The following is a 27123-nucleotide window of genomic DNA, read 5'->3' on the forward strand; positions in this document are numbered from 1 at the left end:
TAACAGCTGCTTTTGATACGGTTGACCACAATATTCTCCTTCACCGCCTGCAATACACCATTGGACTATCAGGAAATGTGAAGAACTGGTTCACCTCGTACCTCACTGACAGAACTGAGCACGTTGCCCTGGGCAAAGCAAAATCACACACCAACAACGTCACCTGCGGTGTCCCCCAGGGCTCGGTGTTGGGCCCCACACTGTTCTCACTGTACATGCTCCCCCTGGGTAGTGTCATTAGCAGGCATGGCTTGTCTTACCACTGCTATGCTGATGATACACAGCTCTACATCAGGACAACCCCCACTTCTTCTGCCCCTCTGCCAACATCCACACTGACCACCTGCCTGGAGGAGATAGAGGCGTGGATGAAGCTCAACTTCCTACAACTTAACAGCCATAAAACGGAAGCCATCCTTATTGGCACGCCACATCAGCTCCGCTCCCCCACCATCACCAATATCACCTTCTCTGGCAAAAACATCCCCCTTTCCACATCCGTCACCAACCTCGGTGTTAAAATGGACCCACAACTTAATTTTGACACCCACATCAAACACCTCTGTAAGACAGCTTTATACCACCTCAGGAACATCGCCAAACTCCGCCAATCACTCACCCTGGCTGATGCAGAGAAGCTCGTCCATGCCTTTGTCTCCTCCAGGTTGGACTACTGCAATGCACTCCTCATTGGGATCCCTGGCAAGAGCATCCAGAGGCTCCAATACATTCAAAACAGTGCTGCCAGGGTCCTGATGAGGGTGCGCAAGCATGACCACATCACCCCCATCCTGAAATCACTGCACTGGCTCCCTGTCTCACTCAGAATTGAGTACAAGGTCTCCCTCCTCACCCACCAGTGCCTTCACGGACTTGCCCCCCTCTACCTTCAGGAACTCCTCACCCCCCCGACAAACTCACGTACACTCCGTTCAGGATCCACTCACACCCTCCAAACCCGACATACAAAGCTGTGCACCATGGGTGATCGGGCCTTTTCTGCTGCTGCCCCTAGACTATGGAACGCCCTCCCTGACCACCTGAGGGCTCCACAGACTACAGCTCTTTTTAAACGGAACCTCAAAACCCATCTCTTTAAAAGAGCATTTAGCTAAACTTTCTTTGAGGTTCCCCCTTTTTAATAGTTTTTTTGGTATTTTTTTCTCTGAAGCACTTTGAGATTCTTGAATATAAAGTGCATTATAAATACAATTTATTATTATTATTATTATTATTATGTGGCCACTCCTACATAATGAGCATTTCAATGCCTGACAAATCAGCCCCCTCCCCTCAATTGACCCAGCAATTGTCCCAGTTGAGCCAGCCAAAGTTGAAGGCTTCTTGACACCTTCACGCCTTACAATTACTGAGGGAGGGGGGGGAATGAGGGATAGTTGTTATGTTTTTAGAATGTTTATGTTTATAATGTTTTATAATGAATAAAAGCAACTCCACGAGTGATCTGAATTGGCAAAACGTGCGTATTTATTCATTCCACCTTCCTGAATTGTGCTCCCTGGTCCCAGGAATACATAGTGCCTATAATATTGAAAGTGGTTGGATTCCATCATATGCTGTACATCAGAGTATATTAGTTTTTGTTTTTGCTCTGTTGGCTGCAAAACATTCTGAGTTAGCATACATACTTCATGATTGGGCTACTTTACACACACTTTTTATATACTATAGATTTGTAGTCACTGGCCCCCTTTAAATTGTGCATTTATGCTATTACTATAGCCTATTATTGACACTTTTTTTTTTAGAAAATTGTAACTTTAATTTCAATTTTCAAATGTTGTCCTTTGACATACATTCTAATACTTGACTATCATGATTCGAGACACATATATTTATTTGTACTTTTTTTTACGGTATTGGGTCTGTGAATTAGTTTTTTTGTTTTTTTACACTTATATCAAAGTATATTGCACTATATCTTTCTTCATAGGATATTTTATTAGTCTTGGACAACAAACCAATAGGCTATACAATATAATCAATACAAATTCGTACACATCACTGTATTACAAAGTTAATTTAAAATGAATTATAGATGGATAGACCAATAGGCCTATTTATATAAATATTATAAAAAGGCCTATAGGTCTATCAATATCTAAGCTATTGTAGGGTGAGTTGCCCTAATGTGGGACACTTTTTGCAATTTCAATTTATGTGCGATATTACCAAACTAAGCCACTAAATTTGACCCACACCGGAAACCATTCTGAAATCCGCGACTGAAAGCAGCCAGACGAGCGACCAACACAGCGACCAATGCGACCTACGTCGCGACCAATGTGACCTACGTCGCGACGCACATCATTGGCCACTCAGAGAGCTCGGCCCTACTGGAGGAGACAGACAAACCGTTTTGTTCCTCATGTTTGAGTATTTTATTTGAACTGCACTGAATGCTTAATGTTCACCTTGTACAAGAAACGAATACAAACACTCACACTAAAAAAAAGAAACAAAAAAAAAGTAAACCATACTGCTGGCTGCCTCTTCTATCGTCTCGACACTACGTATGAGTTTCTGCTATTGCTCTCAGAGTACTGGATGGCCCCAATGAACCTGGCCTTCAATAGAAGCAAAATAGAATAATAGAAAAGAGTGGACCACATAGGACTATGGTTATAGGTACATTTAACTAGGCAATACAAATCTAACAGGACTCTTTAAAACTCTTTCAACACCAAAACATAGGATGTGTCGTATGTCTTGTATATAAAAATACCACAATGAAGAAGAGGGGAGAGAAATAGCCATACTACTCATAAGTCATTCTTTTTTTTTTCTCCACAAAACATAACTTTTGGAGATCAAGAAAAAAAATGTAGAATTCGCAAAAAAGTGTTTCCTGAGTCATTAAGGAATGGAGTTTATTTGTTTAACCCTTTCCTGCCTGCGGAGCAGTCCAACGCGAGAACCGAGTCTCTTGGGAGCCCTTGGGAGGGGGGAAAGAAAATAATTTCGTAATGATTGCGGTCAACAAAGGGTGAGATGTGGCGCCACCTGCTGGTCGTCATTATGTTGACATGGGGAACAGCCTCCACGTTAAGAAGGGCTTAGAAGAGCGGTCCTTCGCGTTTTCGCATCATTTGTGACGTACACTTCATCAACAAAAACAACATACAAGTAACTACTTGGTATCAAACTCAACGAAAAAAAGAAATCACAAATAGTCCGGTAGTACCTAGCAGGTAAATATATATTTATCTATATATTTCTTTGTCTGTTTTAGTGCTGGGTAATATACAGAGCTTTCAATTATCATTTTGATATTATTCATAACCGCTGTTATAAACGTAATATCCCCCAGAACAGCAAACTATCTCGGCAATTGAAACTCCATCGTAGGAAAGGGTTAAAACGCGCTCTTGAGATTACCATTAATGGAAAGAGATCTAGCCTTTTCCTTTGTTTGAATTTGATGGAAGGAATGATAAATATATATTTGGGTACGCGCATACATGTTCAAAATCTATTCCGGGTCTCATTTGCTCCTGTCAAACGAAAGCTGAAAGGAAACGAGAAAAGGCGACAATACGGAAACGGGTTTAGTGGGGAGGCAGTAAGAACAAACATTATGAAGGAAAAGAGTGTGTGGGTATGTGTGTGTGTTTTGTATGAGTGGTAACTTGGCAGGGGCAGGTTTTGAGGTGTGTGTGTGAATGTGAGAGAGTGTGTGTGTATGTGTTTGGCTGAAGTCCAGTAGCACAAAATGCAACAGTTTGTATTTCCTCTTTCTCAGAAGCTTTGCGGTGCAGTCCTAGATGTAGAGGAAGAGAGGGGTGTGTGTGCGTGTGCGTGTGCGTGTGTGTGTGTGTGTGTAGATCTCCATCAATGCGCGGCTTTCGCAAGTCTCCAGAATCGCTTTGACAAAAGCAAAAAACAAACAAACACCGGAGCGATCTTCCAGAGCGACCGGCAGGTCCCAAAGAAAACAGAACAAACTAAAACGAAACACGGAGTCTGACACCCAAAGTCCAAAGAGACGACGACAGATAGAAACTAAAGGAAAAAACGCCACAAAAAAGGAAAGGGTCAAAGTATAAACTTTGCGCCCATCCCGCCACGCCTCGCCCCCCCCCCTCCGGCTGGTGGCATGTGCGGCGGAGAAGGTGCGCGCGTGTCTCAAGTCTTGACCCCTGGGGTGCGGGGGGCTTGGGGGCTTCTGACTCCGGCGTTCCGCTTCCAAAGCGTCGGACCGCTTCCGGAATCGGGTTCGACAACGCCGTCGATGTCCGTCGTTGTTTCAGGAGGGAGGGTGGGGGGGGGATGGAGGAGGGGGGGGGGAGAGGATGGGGGAGGTCAGGGGGCGGGGCTATTGCTCGGTGAGGTGCTCCCGCGTCTCGCCGTGTTTGGTGGGCTGGTTGGGCGACGGCGCCTGGGACGGGTGGGTGCCGGAGGGCAGGCTGTGGGCGATCGGCACCCCCCCGGGCACCATGCCCTCCAGGGCCCCGGGCATGCCGCCGGGGGCCACGCCCACCACCCCCGCTGGGTACCTGGGGGGGCGGAGGAGGGGTCAGAGGTTAGTGTCCGTCTGCAGGGGTCGAGGGGCGCTTTAGGGTTGGACGTTTTTTTTTACTTCTGCGCGCACCACCGAGTAGAGGGGTGTGTGTGTCAGCACCGATACGTCACAAACGAGGAACTTGTCGTCGAGGATTACTTGACAATATTGATTGTAAAATAAAACGCATAAACACACAGTTTATGTGCAGACACATTCCGACAGACACAGACAATAGCGATGAAACGGTTGAACGTTTCATATCACCATCAGCATACAGTATATATATACACACACATACATACATATATAATATATATATTAGAGCTGTCAGTTAAACGCGTTATTAACGGCGTTAACGCAAACCAAATTTAACGGCGTTAAATTTTTTATCGCGCGATTAACGCAATTATTTTATTAAAAAAATATATATACCTTTTATTTATTTTTTCCTTTGGCTCAAAACAAAGAAGCAGTATCCTGACTGCTATGTTCAAATGACATTTGTTCAAAGCAGTCGTTTAATTGCACTATAGGCTCTTTTTTTATATCGTCCTGTTTTGATCAGTATATGCCAATGTTGTTATCAATAAAAAATCATTTGCATAAGGCAAGCCGATGCACTTCATCATGTTGATAAGAGAATTAAAATGAGAAGAATTATGGGACAAAAAAATCAAGGGATATTTAGCATAGAAAAATAATTTGCGATTAATCGTGAGTTAACTATGACATTAATGCGATTAATCACGATTAAATATTTTAATCGCTTGACAGCTCTAATATATATATATATATATATACATATATAATATATATATATACCGTATGTTAAATATGTATGATATCATAGCTCAATATATATCCCCAAAAAACCACACAAGTCCCGAGGCCCATGCGGCAGTCTGCACACACCAGGAGCACACAGGAACGACCCGGAGAGCGAGGCAGTACGACAGAACCGACGGTCGAGAGCCGCTTCATTCAGAACCGGCCCCCCCGTTCTAACTGGGTAGCGGAGGGCCACCCAGTATACCGAGGGTCTGGGGGAACAAAGGCCCCCGCTGGGAATGCTAGTGGCAATGCTAGTGGGAATGCTAGTGGCAATGCTAGTGGCAATGCTAGTGGGAATGCTAGTGGGAATGCTAGTGGCAATGCTAGTGGGAATGCTAGTGGCAATGCTAGTGGGAATGCTAGTGGCAATGCTAGTGGCAATGCTAGTGGTGGTGGTGTAGTGGTGGTGGTGCAGTGGTGGTGCAGGGGTGGTGGTGTAGTGATGGTGGTGGTGTAGTGATGGTGGTGGTGGTGTATCGATGGTGTAGTGATGGGTGGTGATGGGGTTGGGTGTTTGTAGGGCGCGGTGGGGGTGGTGGTGTATGATGGGGGTGGTGGTGTATGATGGGGGTGGTGGTGGTGTAGTGATGGGGGTGGTGGTGTATGATGGGGGTGGTGGTGTATGATGGGGGTGGTGGTGTATGATGGGGGTGGTGGTGTATGATGGGGCTGGTGGTGTATGATGGGGGTGGTGGTGTATGATGGGGCTGGTGGTGTATGATGGGGCTGGTGGTGTATGATGGGGGTGGTGGTGGTGTAGTGATGGGGGTGGTGGTGGTGTAGTGATGGGGGTGGTGGTGTATGATGGGGCTGGTGGTGTATGATGGGGGTGGTGGTGTATGATGGGGGTGGTGGTGTATGATGGGGCTGGTGGTGTATGATGGGGCTGGTGGTGTATGATGGGGCTGGTGGTGTATGATGGGGCTGGTGGTGTATGATGGGGCTGGTGGTGTATGATGGGGGTGGTGGTGTATGATGGGGGGTGGTGGTGTATGATGGGGGTGGTGGTGTATGATGGGGGTGGTGGTGTATGATGGGGGTGGTGGTGTATGATGGGGCTGGTGGTGTATGATGGGGGTGGTGGTGATGTTGGGTGGGGGTAGTGGTATCACATATTGGAAACATGGAGGTAATAGAAATGGACGGAAGGGGGACAGGTGAAACAGGAAGTGGAGGTTCAGGTGTACACACAGACGGGGTGGGGGGGGCGATGTCATCTCTCTGGTGGGGGGGACGGAGGGCTTCATTTACCTGCTTCTGACCTAGGCTTTAATTTTGTCTTGGGGGTTTCCGGTAGTGAGCGCGGCGATAGTTTGGTTCCCTGTGCTGCATGAGAGAAGCACATGGAGGCGGACATGTTGATGACGATGAGGGCCATGAAGGTGAGACCGATGAGGAGGAGGGGACTACAAACATGGCGGCCGGCCAGAGAACGCTGGGGGAGGGGTCGGATGTCTACTACTAGCTAATTTAGCTTTCCGCTTATGGTTTTTGAATTAAGTGGGTTGTTTACTACGAGAAACCATGAAGTTATACAACATAACTGTAAATAGATAGCACTTATACCACTTGTGGTTTGTTGATTTAAACTCCTACTTAAACTCCATTAGTGTTTGTTAATATTTCCCACACCTTAAAACAATCCAACAATGACAATCTATTGGCTAACAGTATAGCATTAAAGCTAGCTAGGAGAGGGTAATTGAATTACTCTGCATAGCCAGCCCCTCCCACCCCTCCCACTTATTTCGTCCTGGCACTCAATCAACGCATTTATTGTATGCTGTACTTAGTTATAGTACTTAGTTGTGTAGCATCTTATCCTAGCTATCTTTATTGTCTACGGGGAACGGGTTAACCTAGCGATCGTTAGGGCTTGGCACTTGGTTCTATGAACATCCTTACTGTACCGACAGCGATATTGTCAGCTATTTCTTACGACAAACATCCTTATTTTAAGTCGCTTTGGATAAAAGCGTCTGCTAAATGTTCTAAATATAATGCGAACTACACATGCAGTTACCCCCTCCTAGCTAGTTAGAACCAAGATGGCCGCTAGGCGTACAAGAGCACATCAGAATACTGTTGACATTAACGGACTGAAACAAGCATCTAAAGAGACGAGCAACGATCTGCCTGCAGCCGTTTCCTCAGCGTCTGAGTGTCCTGTCTGTGTTGGCGGTGCTGTGGTTCTCCAGGCCTACCTGTAGGAGGCGCCGTTGAGCTCCGGGTGGACCGACTGGTCGATAACGCCCCACGGCGTCGAAGACACGAAGAACTCCTTGTTCACACAGTTCCTTAAGCTGTCAGGAATACGGCCTAGGATAGAGACACACATACACACACACACACACACACACACACACACACACACACACACACACACACACACACACACACACACACACACACACACACACACACACACACACACAGATGGAAGCAGACACACACACACACACACACACACACACACACACACACACACACACACACACACACACACACACAGTTAAAGAAGGAGTACCTGGTCATAAATCAAGAGGAACTAAAGTCCCTCCTGACTTGTTGCCGTGGCGATTAAAGGGCTGGTGCCTTAATGAGCGTCCCGAGACAAACGCACCTCCCAGGCACAGCACAGAGTCAGGCCGTTTAACCAGTGTGTGTGTGTGTGTGTGTGTGTGTGTGTGCTCGTCTGCAGGTGTGAGGCTCACAGTCCTCATATCGCTGATCATGTAGTGTGATAGTGTGATAGTGTGTGTGTGTGTGTGTGTGTGTGTGTGTTTGCGTCTACGTCTGTCTGTGACTGTGTGCACGTGTGCATGTGCACGTGTGTGCGTACCGGTGACGGCGCGGCGTATCTCGGTGGCGGCCGCCTCCCTCATCTCCAGGGAGGCCTGCTCGCTGTACCAGGCCGTGTGGGGGGTACAGATCAGGTTGGGTGCGTCCTTCAGCGGGCCCTGGGCAAAGCTACACAACAACACAACAACACAACAACACAAACAACACAAACAACACAAACAACACACCGACATCTGGGGTTAGATTCAGACATCTTCTGATATACACCAAATAATAACGGTTGGTTTCTCCTGCTTGCTACTTCTCCCTCTTTGGTCGTTCTGTTCTTCATTGTCGCTTTTAAACTGATTTTGTCTTCAGCTTAAAGAAATAAACCAAAAATAACAGGCACTATAAAATGAATGGATGATTGTTTGAGAGAAAGAGGGACAGAGAGGGAGAGAATGAGAGAAACAGAGAGACAGAGACAGAGAGAGAGAGAGAGACAGAGAGAGAGACAGCGAGAGAGATTACCTGAAATATAATACCATACATTTTGTGCTTAGGTAACTTAAACGTCCACTTAAACGTCCACTTTTGATGCCAATAAAGCACTTTGAGTCTCCAATCTTGTCAGAACACTTCTTTTTCATGCCAATAAAGCTCTCTTGAATAGAAATATAAAGGCAGACAGAGACACTGACACAGAGACAGAGACAGAGAGAGAGCGAGAGCGAGAGCGAGAGCGAGAGAGAGAGAGAGAGCAATAGAAAGTGACAACAGCGACAGACAGACAGAGAGAGGCGTCACCTGAAGGGCTCCGTCTCGTGGACGTCCAGGGCGGCCCCTCGTATCCTTCCCTCCTTCAGGGCCTGGGCGAGGGCCTTCTCATCCACCAGACCCCCCCGGGCAGCGTTGACCAGGAAGGCCCCCTGACGCATCTACACACACACACACACACACACACACACACACACACACACACACACACACACACACACACACACACACACACACACACACACACACACACACACACACACACACACACACACAGGGGGAAAGGCATGGATACGTTAAATGCAATCCCCTCATCTAATAACTACATCACTTCCTGATCACAGTATGCTAGCTTCCAGTGACAGAGTGAGAGTGACAGAGGGAGAGTGACTGAGTGAGAGTGACTGAGTGAGAGTGACAGAGGGAGAGTGACAGAGGGAGAGTGACAGAGGGAGAGTGACAGAGGGAGAGTGACAGAGGGAGAGTGACAGAGGGAGAGTGACAGAGTGAGAGTGACAGAGGGAGAGTGACAGAGTGAGAGTGACAGAGTGAGAGTGACAGAGTGAGAGTGACAGAGTGAGAGTGACAGAGTGAGAGTGACATAGTGAGAGTGACAGAGTGAGAGTGACAGAGGGAGAGTGACAGAGTGAGAGTGACAGAGCGGGAAAGAGAGACCGAAGCAGAGAGAGTCGGCTAGCTAGCTTCTGAGCAAAACGCTAACAACAAAATGGACTAAGTGAAGCGCAAAAAAACACACACGCCAGGCACAGACACACACATAATTGGAGGAAACAAGTAGGGCTGTGTTCAAAAAATCGATCTGCGATCCGATATCGATTCATGCTCAAAAAGCACGATATCGATCCAAAAATGTCTGGATCGATCTTTAATTAATAAAATATATATATATTTTTTTAATTTCAAATAATACTTGGATTTTTGTCTAAAATAAATACTTGATTCTTGACTCTTCTCTCTCTGTGTCCCTCTTACACGTACACAGATACAATCACAAACACATGGAGCTGTTTTGTCTATGGGACAGTATTTATTTGCATTATGTCTGTAAATAGATCGATATCGAATCGAATCGGATCGAATCGTGGATCGAATCGGATCGTGACCTTATGAATCGGATCGATCCAGGAAATTCGGATCGATTCCCAGCCCTAGAAACAAGGCGGTGTGGTGGGGGGGGGGGAGAATCCAGTGAATCTGAAGGAGCCTTCTCTTTAATCTTGACCCAAAAAGAGACTCAAAGCCAGGATGTGAAAAGCCCTTACGCAGCCAGTCTTTATATATTAGGCACACACACACACACACACACACACACACACACACACACACACACACACACACACACACACACACACACACACACACACACACACACACACACACACACACACACACACACACACCAGGGCCAACACATTTCGGAGTGAGTAGAAGAGTCGTCTTTCCCTATTCTGGCACCAGAGAGGCTGCTGGGAACTCTTCAGCTTGAAGGAGAAACAAGTATGACAGTATCTACCGCGCGCACACACACACTACTTCATCCTTCACAGGGCACTCTGACAGAGTTCAAGCCAAACAGAGAAGAGAGAGAAAGAGTCAGACGGAGAGAGAGAGACACATTGCTTGCAAGTACATCGACGGTGCGTCTACTTGTGTAATACTTAACATCCCCTGCAGGTGTCACCGCAGGCAGTAGCTTTTTGCGCTCTCTCTCTGTGTGTGTGTGTGTGTGTGTGTGTGTGTGTGTGTGTGTGTGTGTGTGTGTGTGTGTGTGTGTGTGTGTGTGTGTGTGTGTGTGTGTGTGTGTGTGTGTGTGTGTGTCTTTGAGAACAGTTTGTTTCCCACCCCGGTTGCGGCGCTGGTCGATATATTTACGCTCGCCGTGGGCTGGTGCTAATTTAATTTGACAGAGCATAGGAATTAATCTGTGTCTGAGCTCCGGCTCTGAAAAGAGCTGCAAATGCAGCTCTTGTGAAGTGGTTGACCATGTGGTGGTTCAACCGCTCACCTGTTTGATGCTGGAGTCGTTGATGAGGTGGTGCTTCACCCGCTCACCTGTTTGATGGTGAAGTCGTTGATGAGGTGGTGGTTGTGCTCGTTGAGGTTGCAGTGCAGGGACACGCAGTCGCTCTGGTAGAGCAGGTCCTGCAGCGTGTAGACCCGCTGCACGCCCAGCGAGCGCTCCAGCCCGTCCTGCAGGTACGGGTCGTAGAAGATGACGTTGAAGCCGAACACCTTGGCGCGCACCGCCACCGCCTGGCCCGACCGCCCTGAGGGACACAACACACACCCACCGCCGTTAGTGGGAGCAGCACCTGGTGGGGGACGGGACGAGACCAAGGGGAAAGGGATAGGAACCACAACGGGCCTTCTGGGTCAAATAGAGGAACAACAGGAAGGGAGCACTTTTGGTGTGGAGGAAGATGAACGTGGATCAGTTTGCGCGAGTCTCCCGTCTTCTATTGCAGACCACACCTTACTCTCCATCAGTGCTGGTGAATTGGCTCAATTAGACCGATGTCACTGTGTGTATATCCACGTGTGTTTGTGTGTGCTTATCCACGTGCGTGTGTGTCTGTCTCTGTGTGTGTATCCACGTGTGTGCGTGTGTGTGTATGTGTCCGACAATGAGTCATCATGTTGTACAGGCGAGTGTGTGTCAGGATGGCAGAAGCCATCCACTGTCCAACATCTGAGGAGCGGTGTCAGTCTCCTGCCTCTCTCCTCCTCATCTACCCTCGTGTCTTCACACACACACACACACACACACACACACACACACACACACACACACACACACACACACACACACACACACACACACACACACACACACACACACACACACACACACACACACACACAAACACACAGCGGAGGAGAACATGGTGCTGGAGGAGAGAGAGAGCAGCGTAGGCTGGAGAGGAGAGGTTGAACGGTGGTGGCGGTGGACGCCAGAGGCATCTAAGGTGAGGGCTGTGTGTGTGTGTGTGTGTGTGTGTGTGTGTGTGTGTGTGTGTGTGTGTGTGTCCAAGCAGAGACGTGTTTGAGCAAGGGAAAGTTAGTTCATTGCCACTCTGAACCAGCACCAACCCACACCCACACACAAACACGCACCCACACACACACACACACACACACACACACACGGCCGGGGTGAGTGTGTGAGGGGAGATGGAGGAGCCAGCAGGAGCAATGGAGACGGACTGGAGGGCAGAGAGAGGAAGAGAGAGAACTCTAACCTGGTGCTGAGCAAAGATACAGGAATATGGGGAGATATAGTGATAGTTCAAGAAAGAGATGGAGAGATAGATAGATAGATAGATAGATAGATAGATAGATAGATAGATAGGTAGATAGGTAGATACGTAGATACGTAGATACGTAGATAGATAGATAGATAGATAGATAGATACAGACAGAACAACACCAGACAGCCCAACACCACAGACAGACCAACACTACAGACAGACAGACCAACACAACTGACACACAACAACACAGACAGACACCACAGACAGACCAACACCACAGAAAGAGAGACAGACAGACCAACACCACAGACAGACAGACAGACAGACACCCAGCACCACAGACAGGCAGACAGACCAACACCACAGAAAGAGAGACAGACAGACAGACCAACACCACAGACAGACAGACAGACCAACACCACAGACAGACAGGCAGACAGACCAACACCAAAGACAGACAGACAGACAGACAGACGTGCAGCCGGGGGGCGTCTCACCGAAGCCGATGAGCCCCAGCGTCTCGCCGCGGATGCGTGCGGCGCCGGACGCCACCTCACGGATCTGCTCCACGCTCTGGACGCGCGTGCCCTCGCGCAGCGCCTGGTACAGCCAGGTGTTGCGGCGGTACAGGTTCAGCACGTGGCACAGCGTGGAGTCGGCCGTCTCCTCCACCGCCGCCGACGGGATGTTGCACACCGCGATGCCTGGGGGGGAGAGGGGGGGGGGAGTGAGCGTTAACGTGTAGACAGAGTGTGTGTGTGTGTGTGTGTGTGTGTGTGTGTGTGTGTGTGTGTGTGTGTGTGTGTGTGTGTGTGTGTGTGTGTGTGTGTGTGTGTGTGTGTGTGTGTGTGTGTGTGTGTGTGTGTGTGTGTGTGTGTGTGTGTCGTAGGGATGCACCGAATATTCGGCCACCGAACATGTTCGGCCGAAAAACATAATGTTCGGTTTCGGCCGAAGGAGTAAAAAGGCCGAACATAATACACCGAACATTTTTATAAAAAAAAAAAAAAAAAAAAAAAAATTTACTCATTTATTTAAAAGGTACATTGTTCTTAAATTCTTGCTATAAGGTCTGCTGGAACGTTAGAAAACGTTCAGTATTAAATAAATATTTATTATCAAATTTGTAATTGATTTTTTTTCTTGAAAAGCAAGACAAAAAAGTTTATAAGGGACATTTAATTGTTTGATTTATGCAATGGTGAACAATTAGAGCTAAATGAATGAAAAACAGTAAAAGCCACATTCGGTATTCGGTTTCGGCCTTCGGCCAACTGTTTCAGTATATTCGGTTTCGGTTTGGGCCAAGAATTTTCATTTCGGTGCATCCCTATGTTTGTGTATGTGTGTGTCTTACCCAGCTCCCCGGCAGTGTGTGTGCGTGTGCGTGTGCGCGTGCGCGTGCGTTACCCAGCTCTCCTGCCGCCTTGATGTCTATGTTGTCGTAGCCGCTGCCGATGCGGATGATGATGCGCAGCGCCTTGAACTTCTCCAGGTCCTCGCGGGTCAGCGTGATGGTGTGGTACATCATGGCCCCCACCGCCTCGTTCAGCACCTGGGGACACGCACGCACGCACACACACACACACATACACACAGACAGACACGCACACACACACACACACAGGCACACACACATACAGATATATATGGACACGCACACAGGCACACGCACACAAACAAATATATGCACAGACACAGACACAAATAAGCGCATATATACACACACACACACATACACACACATGTAAGTGCACACACACGGAGACAAAATATAGACACAGAAACACAAACATACAGACACACACAAACACAAACAAAGATTAATGTCATTCTATAATTGGAATCAATTCAGAATTGATAACTCTCCAATCATACACATAATACAGAATTTGATTCTGTGTTACAAAGCTTCAAATGTACATGTAGTCATTAAGTAGCTGCTTTCATGCAAAACCATTTCCCTTTGAGGTTGATTTAAGTGTAAACCTCAAAGCAAACATGCATCACATCAACATTAGTCTGACAAATCAGACTTCAGTTTGGCTCAAATATGGGAGGATGGGAGGATTCACTAACTTTCACTTCTAATTTATTTTGACCAATCATGTTGCTTGTGCCGGGAAATGTCAGTGTGTGATTGGCTAACTACATTGGCTTACTACAGCTAACACAAACTCAGCCAGCGCTAGTTAACTGCAATAAAGTGTCCGTGAAGGTTTCAAACCAACACCGTGTCGATTTGAAACCTTGACAGAGGATAGTCACTTCTAAAGTCCCCTTCTGAAGCTCTACGCACTGGTGTGAATGACTTTCTGTTTAGCAGAAATCTCTTCAGTGAAATCAGAAACAGGTTGTTACTCTGCTTTTCGCAGTTTCTGGTTTCTGGCCAAGGCTCTGAAGTTCTGCCATAGCATAGTACGATGGCTGGATCCCACAGAACATCAATATTGGATGAGCATCTCCTACATGTCATCTTCTAAAAACAAGTACTGAATTGCTACGAGAATGTCATTTTGGTGTAAACATTTGTAGCGATTGACAGTGATGCATTTTAATACACACAGACAACAAAGGAGAAGAGAGGAGGAGAGCAAGTGAACAAGTGAACAAGTGAACAAGGGAACAAGTGAACAAGTGAACATGTGTGTTCATTTGATTGGTCCATGTGATCGGCGTCAGGAATGTGCTCGAAGGCAAATTTCCCAAAGGCCGTTGGGTTTAAATTAGCATTTTTAAGGAAAACTTTTCCTCCTTTTCTCTCAACCCTGGGGTCATAGGGTCAACCCAGTCATTTGACCCTATGACCCCTGGTGCTTCTGATTGTATGGTCTCACTCAACACGCCTGCTGTCACAAGATCGCAAGACAATCACCGGTCTGTCATGACGCGCAACACGCAGACACTCAAACACACTCGCTCCTATTTTTGGTTAGTTATCTGTTTTTATGACCACACCGGTCACAAGGGGACACTCAGTCATCACCACGTGCTCTGTTCCGCCACTAGAACATTTCCACGGATTGTTCTAGGTTGGACCTTTTCCGCCCGTAGTCATCCGAGTCAGGGCGTTGTCCCTCGCGGTGTTTCACGGTCGACGGCGCGGTGTTAATGGAGGGTGAACAGGGGTCACGTCTGACAAACCGATCCCCGATCAGGCCGCGAGATATCACAGGATGCAGGCTAACAGGTTAAAGGTCAGATAGCTTTATGTACTACTGTGAGGAGAGGAACGTCTGAGCCGAAGTTAACCCGGAAATGGGAGCGCACACAGAACGCTTCACGAAACAGTTCGGTCAATTGTAGAAAGCAATCAAACCACCACTTTGGTTTTCTTTCCCAACGATAAAAAGAAGGGATTGAATGAATAAACGGAGGCATGGAGCATGAGAAAAGCACAAGGACAACACTAATGGGAAGACATGGTGAGCCGAGAGCACACGGCCATGTCGGGATAGATGCACAATGAGGTTTGGGATTGTTTGCATTCATAACAGACTCGAGTCCTTTATTAGATGAAAACACAGCACTGCTGGCTTTGTAGCTCCGAAAATAACTATTTGAATCTATTTCTGCTGCAAATATGAGGCGAAATTGGCTCTCTGTGTGTTTTGGGCTTTACATTGACTCATTCATTCTCTCATCCATTCATCGTTGCTTGACACCCTCACTCTCGTCATAACCTCAGACCCCGTCCCTCTCAGTCCATTTAGAGACTCATTCACTCACTCATTCATTCATTGATCCATTCATCCATCGTTGTTTGACACCCTCACCATCGTCACACACTCAGCACCCAACACTTTCTTCACATTTAAAAAAACTGGATGAATGAGACAGAAAAAGTCTCCAACAGACACCTGACTTCTCACTGACGATGTGAGATCAAGAAAACGTCTGGGTTTGGGAATCCATCACAGGCCGTAAAAAACGACGCGTTTCTCCAACCTCCAAGGGCAACGTCCCCATCCAGGGCCTCTCCGCGCCCAAGGTGACCCCGCCCTGCGCAGGGCTGATGGGTATCGAACCGGCGCGGCGGCGGCGGCTGTCATCGCTACGAGGTAACTAACGGCGACGGCACACCGCTACGCCGCGGCTAAACTGAATTAGCTCTCCCCGGTGATTAGCCGATTAGCCCTGAGGATCGCTGGCCTTTTATTAGCAGCCTGGTCGCCTCTGGGTCCCAGGGGCTGATTGAAGGTTAGAGCCTGACGGACGCACACGCACACATACACACACACACACACACACACACACACACACACACACACACACACACACACACACACACACACACACACACACACACACACACACACACACACACACACACACACACACACACGGCAGGCACAAACTCACACCACTCGGGTGCAGACAAACACACGGGATTGCTTGCGTTTATCAGGGATCTAATGACACACACGGCACACAAACACACACTTACATACCAAACCCCAGTGCCTTGCCACTTTGTCTCCATTGACCCAGCACTAAGTAGATCGCTAAAGTGTCGCTGTGTCCAACAGCCGCCCGGCCTCACAGATCTAGGCTGTTCCTCGCTCGCATCACATGTGGTGAGGACTGGGGTGTTTGGCTTTGTGAGAGAGAACACTGTGACAACAAGATGGTTCTTTATGTGTCTGATGGGCCAATCTGCCAGTATGGTCATTCCAGAGGAGAAGAGTTGATAACAAGTTGTTCCAAAGAGAGTGTGTGTGTGTGTGTGTGTGTGTGTGTCTGTGTGCGTGTGTGTTTAGATATTCTATAAGTATCAGGGCACTCTTTCCTTAAATATATTGACCTACATTTAGATACTGACATGATATGGACATTTCATTTTCCAACAACCTACACTTTCTCCAACAACCTACACTTTCTCCTTGGCAACGTAAATCACACACACACACACTTGCTTACTCCGTCTCTCCTGCTCCACCCACTACCCCATGCTTTGACCTGTCGCGCTCCAACCTCTGCTCCACCCACTACCCCACCCCTCCACCCCAGACCCTTCATCTCCCCAAAATAATGATGGGATTACTGGAGTGGGATGAGGCGCGTGACCTTCAGCTCACAAGGTCACAGCGCGTTCGTCACACACACACACACACACACACACACACACACACACACACACACACACACACACACACACACACACACACACACACACACACACACACACACACACACACACACACACACAATGAAAAACACAGAAAAAAAGAACAATAGCCCGCCATCGTTTGCGGCACAAAGGAAATAAAAGAGATTGCCAATTTATTCGAGTCGTGTCGGACTGCGCGGGCGCTCCGGCACGGCCCACTCACCATACGGTTATTACCGCCATCTCCTGCATCTCTCCGCCGTGCCCGCATTACAATAAGCTCATGTTTTCCCTGTTTCCTTATTTTCCCCTGATAAGGACGCGTTCGGATAAACAAAACAGGGCAGGCGCCCTCCCTCACCCCCGGGCCATACCTCACCCCCTCATCTCACGCCCTCCACCTTGTTCCTTCCCTCCCCCGTTATCTCCCCCCTCCCTCTCCATCCCTCCCTCCCTCCCACCACCCCTTCATTTCCCTACCTTCCTCCCTCCCTCCCTCCCTCATCTCCCCCCCCCCCCCACCCCTACTCCCCCCGCCCCCTCCCTCTCCCTCATCCCCCCCCCCCCCCTCATCTCCCAGGACGATGGGCCTGATGTCCTCGATAACACTCTCCAGCTCTGACCCCCCATTTATTTGTATTATTTCACCATATTTTTTTATGCAATCCCATTTTCGCACACGGGCGCCGGGCGTCTGAGGAGGAGGAGGGAGACGGAGTGCGGCCCGGGGCCTCGGGACCCAACACTGCCCTGATAGGGGGAGAGATATCGGCCTCGCCTTCACCCGTCTCTTCGCCGCCGTGTACTCCTGAGCAGGCGCCGTCATGGCCGCCGCATAAAAAAGCAATAAGATCCGACGCGACAAAGCGCCTCGATGTAATTACAGCGCCCGAGCCTGATCGCGAATGCGTCTCGCTTTCTATTAGCCATGATGGTGGCGGCGTTGAAACCCGTGTGTGGGCGTTTGTGTGTGCGCCTGTGTGTGTGGCACTTTAGGGGCGAGCAAGAAGATATCGTTATCGATGTCGCACTCACTCGTCAGTTAAAATGAAGTGGTGATCGCCACTTCGACTCATAAGGAACTCGACGTGTTTGAGAGAGAGAGACCAGAGAGAGACCAGAGAGAGAGAGACCAGAGAGAGAGCGAGAGAGAGAGACACCAGAGAGAGACCAGAGAGACACCAGAGAGAGAGACCAGAGAAAGAGACCAGAGAGAGAGACCAGAGAGAGAGAGAGAGACCAGAGAGACACAGAGAGAGACTGAAACGCCGATAGAGACAAGCATGTGTGAGAGAGACAGGCGTGTGTGCGTGCGAGGCTCCCCCACCTTCTCGTGGATCTCCTGTGTGGACTGGGCGTCGCAGAAGGCCACAGTGGCCAGGTCTTTGAGGATGGGCATCTCCACGGTGCAGTCACGCCCGTCCAGCAGCGCCACCAGGGGGCGCGGGTGCATGGGCCCGTTCATGATCTGGGGTCGGATACCTGGAGGGGGGGACGAGAGGAGGAGAGAGAGAGAGTGAGTCGTTTCAGTGCTTGTGTCTCTGCAGTCACTCGCTGGTGCTTTCTAAAGCCGATCGTTGTTTGCGCAACGCTGGCAAACAAGTCAGCAAACACGTTTTGTTCGTATTAAAATGTGTTGTACAACGCTGCTGATAAGAGCCATCGTTAAATGTCAAGCAATGCTTACTTTACCCTGCAAAGTAAACCAAACCCCCCCAACCGGAGGCATGATTCAAACCGCTGGCTGACTCCGGCTGCACTACACAGGCATAATTAGACCCCATTAGTTTGCGTCGATTGATTGTCTTTCCTGGCGTAAGAAGTCACTTTGCGTGGGTCGGATTTTTCTCTTGAAATAATAAACCACATGGGCTTACAGGATAAGTAGATCATAATTAGTAGCTCTATGCTTGCGTGCGCGCGTGTGTATGTGCGCGCGCACATTCGCGTGTGTACGTGCGCGCAGGGACACGCAATGCACGTGTTGCCTAGGAAACAATCCTCCACAACTCAATTGATGGGCTCTGGGATCACACACATCTCCCTAAGAGCCAGAGAACGGGAGCTGCTGCCTATGCACATGCATGTGAAATAGCCGTGAGAATATTCAACATGACCGACCCACCAGGAGGAACAACATATTCCCCCCGTGCTCACGTGACTGACGCTCCCACACACTCGCACACTCATTCAAAGGCCTCGCTGGCTATCGCCTGCAGAGTCTAGAGAGGAGGTCTGCTCCCGGGTTCGCTCTGAAGTGAGAGGGGGGGGGGGGGGGGGGGGGGGGGGGCTGAAGGAGTAAAGGATGCTGGGGGAGAAGAGAGGAGGGGTGAGGTCGGGGGGGGGGGAGGAGAAGGGATAGGAGGAACAGGGGAGGCTGGTAGAGAAGGAGAGGCGAGGGGAGACGGGAGGAGAGGAGGGAAGGCGTAGGGGAGTCGAATGGGGAGGAGGGGAGGAGACAGGGAGTCTTAGGGGAGGAAAGGCATGGGAGAGAGAGGCATGGGGGAGGAGACGGGAGAGATGGGGAGGAGGAGGGGAGAGGAGCGGGGGAAGCATAGGGGAGGAGGAGGCAGGGAAGGGGAGGAGCAGGGGGGGAGTAGGGGAGGAGAGGAGAGGAGCTGGGGAGAAGAGGAGAGGAGCTGGGGAGTAGGATGGAGGAGCAGGGGGGGAGGGGGATGTAGGCGAGGCTGGGAGGGGGGGGGGGGGGGGGGGGCGCTGTAGGGGAGGCTGGGAGAGGAGGGGAGGAGGAGAGATGTGGGGGAGGAGGGCCAGCTCCCCAGGGGGGCAACCTTCCTACATTCCCCAAGCGAGGACGGGCTCAGCAGACGACTACCTGGCCTGTGTTAACAAGCCCCGCGCCCCACATTCACATTCATACTGGCGGCAGCCGGGGGGGGGAGACCACCACCTCCCCCTCCTCCTCCCCCGCCCCCAACAGAAGCAGCGGAGTGGCTTTCGTTTCTCATTTAATCTCGGAGGTCCTGCACACACAGCAGGGAGCCTCCACGCCCACCCCGATGGCCGCCCCCACGGTCTGGGGGTTGTTGGGGGAGGGGGGGGGGGGGGGGGGGGGGGGGGGGGGGCTGGGATCCCAATGGACAGGGGGGAGGGCGTGGAGGGCTGCGGACGTGGGCCTGTACACGGTTGGGACATGCTACCGATTTTCCAGGCAGCGCATGTATGTGTGTGTGTGTGCGTGCCTGTAAATGCACATTAGATGGCATCATGGCTGGGGGGGGGGGGGGGGGGCAGATAAGACGAGGGAGAGAGGAAAGGAGGCGAGGAGCTCTGCTGGATTAAAGCAGCGCAGGAGGAAGATTAGAAGAGATCAAGGTGCGATTAGCATCTTACCAGAGAGAGAGAGAGAGAGAGAGACTACAGTACACAGTGGGTGAGGAAACAGGGGGAGGAGGGGGGGAGGAGGGTGGGTAGGGCAGAGGGTTTGACTTATGGAAAGAGGGGGGGAGACAAAGTAAACATTACCCCTTACCGCAAGAGCTTACGTCATCGACAAATATGGAGATTGACCAGGGAAGAAGGGAACGAGAGAGACACACACACAAAGACTGAAACAACAAGAGGTGTAGTCTTAAGCCCCTCCCCCCCCTTGCCACAAACAACTTCAGCATGTTGTCATAGTGATCACTTAACAAAAGACATTGCCTTCTGTTATCCGTTTCCGTACACACATTATCACCCTGCAGTCGGACAACAGCTTGACCAGAGAGGATGCCGTTTTTATTGGCTGTTTGGACAACCGACAAACGCACACTGCTTGGCCATCACACACACACGTCTAATTCCCTCCTCGTTCCGCACAGCCAACGACGTGATTGGAGGAGATCAAGGAATGCAAATGGACACTTATGCGCCACAGGACTGTGATTGACAGCTCCTGGACTAATAATAGCGTTAGCTGGTAATGAATTTCCGACGTTGGCAAAGGCTCCAGAGCCATGCCAACAACAGAGTGTGTGTGTGTGTGTGTGTGTGTGTGTGTGTGTGTGTGTGTGTGTGTGTGTGTGTGTGTGTGTGTGTGTGTGTGTGTGTGTGTGTGTGTGTGTGTGTGTGTGTGTGTGTGTGTGTGTGTGTGTGTGTGTGTGTGTGTGTGTGTGTCGAGAATGAACGTTTATTTCCTTGTATCTTCGAGGTAAACAGACTTGCTTTAGAAAGGTCTTTCCTTTAGGTATAAACTGGTACACAAAAGCAATGGCGTTGTAGGGTTAGGGTAAAATAATTTGCAGGGGAGAAATACAATAGTATGTCGTCAATAGTCTTGCAAACTACCCAGAGAAACACAAACACAGGATTCCCAGGAACACATTCTCCTAGTACGTAGTGTGTGTTTCTTCTGAGCTGTGTCAGGTACACACACCTCTCCGATAGCTGCGCCGTTAGAAGACGCAGGAAGGAAGACGACAGTTCAGGCGAGCACCTCCGGGGGGGACACATCAAGTATTTGGGGTTCACCTTCGTGCCATTTAGTCGCAGCAAAAGGCGAGTCCTACCGAACGCGTAATGAGGCCTTTAGCTTCAGACTCCTTGAGTGCCGTTACCCACAATGGCGAGCAGAATGGGGGCGGCATGCTGATGGTTCGAAACAAACCGCCTCGCTTACGATAAAGCAGCTGCTGCTGTTTCGGGGGTACAAGGATTCACTTAGGAGACCGAGCAGTTTATTTTTTGTATTTTTGTCTTATTATCACCGGCTAGACCCCATAAAGCCATGCTCCTGTGACACCAGAGGCTTTAGTCTCTCCTTCAACGGCAGCAGAACTTCTCTAAAGAGGTGATGAGTCGAGGCTAGATGGTTACTCTGAGCACTCTAGGGACACACACACTGTCACACACACACACACACCTACACAGTACACACACACACACACACCTACACAGTACACACACACCTACACAGTACACACACCTCTGAATCATTGCCCTCTCCCTCACCTTTCTCTCCATCTCTCTTCTGACCTTTCAGTCTCTGGCTGAGTCCTTTCCCTCTGAGCCACTCGCTGTGTGTCCGTTTTAGCAGCGCGTCTCCCAACTCTCCGAGTGACAGCTTCTTCTGACGGCTTCCTCCCCTCCCACCCTGCCCCCCTGCACATCTAGTTCCCCCTTTTTTTTGTAGTGCGTCCTGTTTTCCCCGTCGATTTATCACTTCTTCCGCCCCTTCCACGTCTCTGCCCCTGAAAGCCTTTAGTCGTTCGGTCGCTCGCCCCGTCAGCGGCGCGCTCTCTCGCTCTCTCTCTCTCTCTCCCCCTCCCCCTCTCCCTCTCCCTCTCTCTCTCTCCCTGCCAGTCAACTCAGTCGTTCATCACCCGCTCCCCTCTTTCTACCCCCTCAATTATTATTCTGTCACTCTCCATCTCTCCACTCCCCTCCCTCCCTCTCTCTCTCTCACCTCCCCTCCCTCCCTCCGTCTCTCACTCTCTCTCTCCCTGCCTCTTTCCGGGAGCCAACTGTGTGTAGGGGTGTGTGTGCGTGTATGAAAGTGTGTGTCTGTGTGTCTGTCAGTCTGTTTACGAAAGTATGCGTGTGGGTCTGTCAAGTTTGTGTACGTGTGTGTGTGCTTGTGTGTGTGTGTGTGTGTGTTGTGCCACGTGTCACTGTTGATCTCTCAGGCTGTGAAAGATTGATTTCTATCCTGTTGATTTTGATGGAGGAATGATTTACTGAAGCACGGGAAGACGCAAGGCCACACCCCTCCTCCTCACCCCTCCTCCTCACCCCTTCTCCTCACCCCTCCTCCTCACCCCTTCTCCCCTCCTCTCCTTCCCCATGATCACAAACCAGCCGTTGTGTAGGTCAAGATTGGCCTAAACCGGATCCACGGCGTCCTATTGGTTAACCGGATATATCACACACCTGGCACGGAAAACTGGGTCAGAGCGCTTAATGCCAAGAGCAGGAAAACGAGACGCAGCAGGTAAGAAGAGAAAAACATGACAAGGTTTGTGGCACGCATGGCTACACAGGCTGCCATGGGCCGTTCCCTCGCCTAGGAATAAGTGACTAGTGACCTCAAAATGGTTGCTGGCCAATCGCTTGACTCCTGGCCATCCAGCTAACCAAACACGCTGCGGCTAATCACAGGCTAACTTGTGCTACAACGCCACAGAGCTACGGTACACACTGCAAGACAAGCGGCGCTTCGTCCTAGTTCCTACATCTAATGGCAGCCAAACAATTATGTTTGGCTAGCCCCGATTCTGTCCAATCAGGGGCCAGGACTCATTAGTAACCCTGGTTCGGTCTAATCATTGTCTATCACTCAGTCGTAGTAGCCCTGTTTCTGTCCAATCACGGGCCAAGTATCAGTTGTAGACCCAACCCTGGCTGACTCACAAGAGCTCATAGTAACTACAAGGAGCAGCTATTGGTCGATGAAGAACCATTCACTGTTACTTAAGCGTGACAAAAACAATTCTCGAGGAGGGCGTGAGAAACGGACTGGACGTGCTAACGAACGACCGCCCACGCAGCGGTCAAGTTTCAGTACAGCTGTGGCAATCTCGGTGAAAACCTCCGGAACAAACCCAAGGTCAACAACTAAAGACGCTAAAGACACGCCCGTGACTTGCGTTGCAAAATGGGATTTTTTTCAGGGTCCACGCGCCGCTGAGCGAGAGACCCCCAGACGCAGAGGTGAAGTTCCCAAAGCCACACGGTAAAGGAAAGCTTGGCAGTAAATCAAATGAAAGCTTGGAGATTTGCATGAGATTTTCTTGTTGGTGGCAGCGAAACGTTACAGTGCCACAAACACGCCTCTCCACTCCGTGTTGCCTTTTTGTTTTTTTTTAAACTCGCTCGGATGAGATCATAGCAGAGCTGCGTTTGTGCGTCTGCGAGCTCTCTGATCCGGCTCCACCAGCCACACTGATTTAATGGAGGGGCAGCAGCAGCCTATAGCTGGGGTGGGGTTGGGGGTTGGGGGAGGAGGAGGAGGAGGGGGGTGGAGAATGATGCCAGAGTTTCCACTATGGGGCCGGGAAGGGAAACTGGCGAGCGAACTGGCAGAGGACCCTGGACCGAGGAGCCTTCGTCGCCGCCAAGAAGAAAAAAGGGGAGAAAAAAATAAAAGAAGAGAGAAAGACGATTCCGGGACGTTCGGAACGAGGGGGAAGTGGAAGTCAAGCGAAGAAGTGGTTGGAGGGGGGAGGAGGGGAGGGCACGGGATGAGAAGAGCAGAGAGGAGGAGGAGGAGGAGGAGGAGGAGGAGGAGGAGGAGGCGACAGGCAGACGACAACAGCTCCCGTCCATACTGTACACAGCTGACCCTTGCCATGGTTACCTAGCAACCACCCCCCTTCACCCGCCCGCCTGCCCAAGTGCCAGAGAGGCCGCTTCCTTGACGACCGGAGCGGATGCTGGTCGTCGGGGATCGATACAGAGAGGAGCAGCATCAACTTAAACATCTTGTCTGAAGAAACGCGACGTCGGCCATTGTTTGTCCATGCGCCCACTGTCCCCGCCACGGGCCTGCGGCTGACACAACAAACACCGACCACACGTGTGTACGCAGGAGTGTGCGCACACACACACACACAGAACACAGCTGTGGGTCAACGGGTCAAACAACACTATGTCACATCCTCGCCGGAGTTTCCTCCTTCCCAAGTGCACGTTTATCTGCTCACTGTGCATGTGAACACACACACACACACACACACACACACACACACACACACACACACACACACACACACACACACACACACACACACACACACACACACACACACACACACACACACACACACACGACAGTGCAAGGTCACAACATGGGCCCAGTGCCGGCCGGGTCTAAGAAGTCTTTGTTTGGCGACCGGCCCTTGCTACCCCCCCCCCACCCCCCCCCCCACTCCTATCTCCTTCACCTTCCCCTAAACCTTGTGCACAATGGCCGCTTGTCCGGCGCTGTCCCCGGGCGCCGCCCCTGCCTGCCACACCGTGCCAAGTCGGCGTACGTGGCCAGGGAAGAAGCCTCACGCTCGGCCCCAAAACAGCCCCCATCGTCTGGGCTCCTGGGTCCCACAGCACGCACCGTGGAGGAGGCCGTTAACCAGGACGGACACACACACACACACACACACACACAGCCCAGTCACCTTGCACGCATCTCCAACCCCCGATGACCAAAACAAAACACGCACACACACTTTTTGTGTTATGACTTCTTAGGTTCCCTTCACCAGACACTGAGATTGCTTTGTAAAAATGGTGGTAGGGCGGCTAAAGGTGTGTGGGGTGACAGAAGGTGAGGGGGGGTGAAAATGGCGCACACACACAGAGAGAGAGAGAGAGAGAGAGAGAGAGAGAGAGAGAGAGAGAGAGAGAGAGAGAGAGAGAGAGAGAGAGAGAGAGAGAGAGAGAGAGAGAGAGAGAGAGAGAGAGAGAGATTACATTTTGTCGTCATATGGAACACATTTGCTTATCCTACATTAAGACTATGCCCACTATCAACACCACCCGCTCCCCCACCCCCACTACTTCTGGCGGACCTGACCGGCATTGAACAGCGAGGAGGGGGTGAGGGGCCTGTCTTTGTGGGGAGGGGGGGGGGGGGAGTCATTAGGAAAACAGGAAACATGCTTCTTGCCTGGAAAATGTTGCCTCCACATTCTTCAGCCTAAAACCCGGGCATGGCAGCCACGGCTGGAAACAGGCGACAGTGAGAGGGAGAGAGGGAGAGGGAGGGGGAGAGAAAGGAGGAGTGCAGGTCTCGGAGGTTTGAGGAGGATTAGGAGGCAGCACACGGACCCCAAAACACACGCACACCCCTCAGGGACGGAGAAAGTGACAGGACGTGCGTGCTTGTTGCGATGATCAACGCTCAGTCAGTATCATCTTCGGCGTCGTCATCCTCTTCCTCAACGCCATCATCATCAACACAGTCCTCAGACACAAGTCCCTTAGTTCCTCCAGACCGCCGTGCAAGCTCACGTGCACGCTCACGCACGCAATCACAGTCCGTAAAACGCAAGTCCCAAATGCACAGCCCGTTGACCAGACAGCAGCAGGAGAGAGAGGGAGGTGGAGAAAGAGAGCGAGAGAGAGAGAAGAAGAGAGAGCTGGAGAGAGCGAGAGCGAGAGCGAGAGCGAGAGAGAGTGTGAGGTAGAGAGAGAGACGGAGAGAGAGAGAGAAGAAGAGAGAGCTGGAGAGAGTGAGATAGAGAGAGAGAGAAGGAGCGAAAGAGCAACAGAGGGAGAGAGAGAGAGAGCAAAGTAGAGAGAGAGGGAGAGAGAGAGAGAGAGAGAGAGAGCGAGGTAGAGAGAGAGACGGAGAGAGAGCGAAGGAGCGAGAAGGAGAGGGAGAGAGGTGGAGAGAGGGTGAGTCAGGGAGGGATGAGAGGTGTAGAGAGAAGGGAGAGAGCAGTAGGAAGAGAGAGAGGGAGGGAGGGAGAGAAGGAGCGCGGCTCCTCTCCTACGTTGAGCCCGGCGGGATCGAGAGCAAAGACTCCGTTCAGGGAGTGACGCCTGGAGATGACTCCGTCTCTAGTCCCCGACGCCTTCTCCCCTGGCTGCTCGCCGGCGACAGACGCCCGTCTCCCCGCGTGTGTGTGCGCGCCTTTCCTCCTCCAGTCTACCGTCTCTCTCCCTCTCTCCCCTCCTTTCTCAAGCACCTCACTCTTTATCTTGTCTTTGTCTCGGCCGATGAAGACGAAGGCGGGAGAGGCTGACGGAGCGGGACCGCGGGAAGACGAAGGAGAGGGGGGATCCAGAGGAAAGCCCGGGAGAAGACCACCACAACATCTCACGCTCCCCAAATAAAATGAGAAGCGCCTGCACCCGGCGCTGGGGCTGCAGGCGCGCGGTTGGCT

General features: G+C 50.5%; 1 protein-coding gene across 2 annotated transcripts in view; it reads right to left on the minus strand.

Moving 5' to 3' along the window:
* Window positions 1-4336: 4336 nt before the first annotated feature.
* LOC130371679 (C-terminal-binding protein 2) overlaps window positions 4337-27123 on the minus strand; it is a 43462-nt gene continuing 20675 nt past the window's right edge. The window contains exons 1-9 of one of the 2 annotated variants that reach the window (XM_056577534.1): window positions 25902-26451; window positions 18627-18781; window positions 13600-13744; window positions 12687-12893; window positions 10991-11205; window positions 8948-9078; window positions 8199-8326; window positions 7561-7675; window positions 4337-4517 (exon numbers count right to left, since the gene is read on the minus strand). In XM_056577534.1, the coding sequence (XP_056433509.1) occupies window positions 4337-4517; window positions 7561-7675; window positions 8199-8326; window positions 8948-9078; window positions 10991-11205; window positions 12687-12893; window positions 13600-13744; window positions 18627-18781; window positions 25902-25923 (1299 nt within the window). In that variant the 5' untranslated portion in view covers window positions 25924-26451. Of the gene's footprint in view, window positions 4518-7560; window positions 7676-8198; window positions 8327-8947; window positions 9079-10990; window positions 11206-12686; window positions 12894-13599; window positions 13745-18626; window positions 18782-25901; window positions 26452-27123 lie in introns of those variants that run through there. The other variant, XM_056577533.1, reaches the window with a different exon arrangement.

This window comes from Gadus chalcogrammus, chromosome 18 (assembly GCF_026213295.1).
Source record: "Gadus chalcogrammus isolate NIFS_2021 chromosome 18, NIFS_Gcha_1.0, whole genome shotgun sequence".
In the NCBI taxonomy this organism is placed as follows: Eukaryota; Metazoa; Chordata; class Actinopteri; order Gadiformes; family Gadidae; genus Gadus; species Gadus chalcogrammus.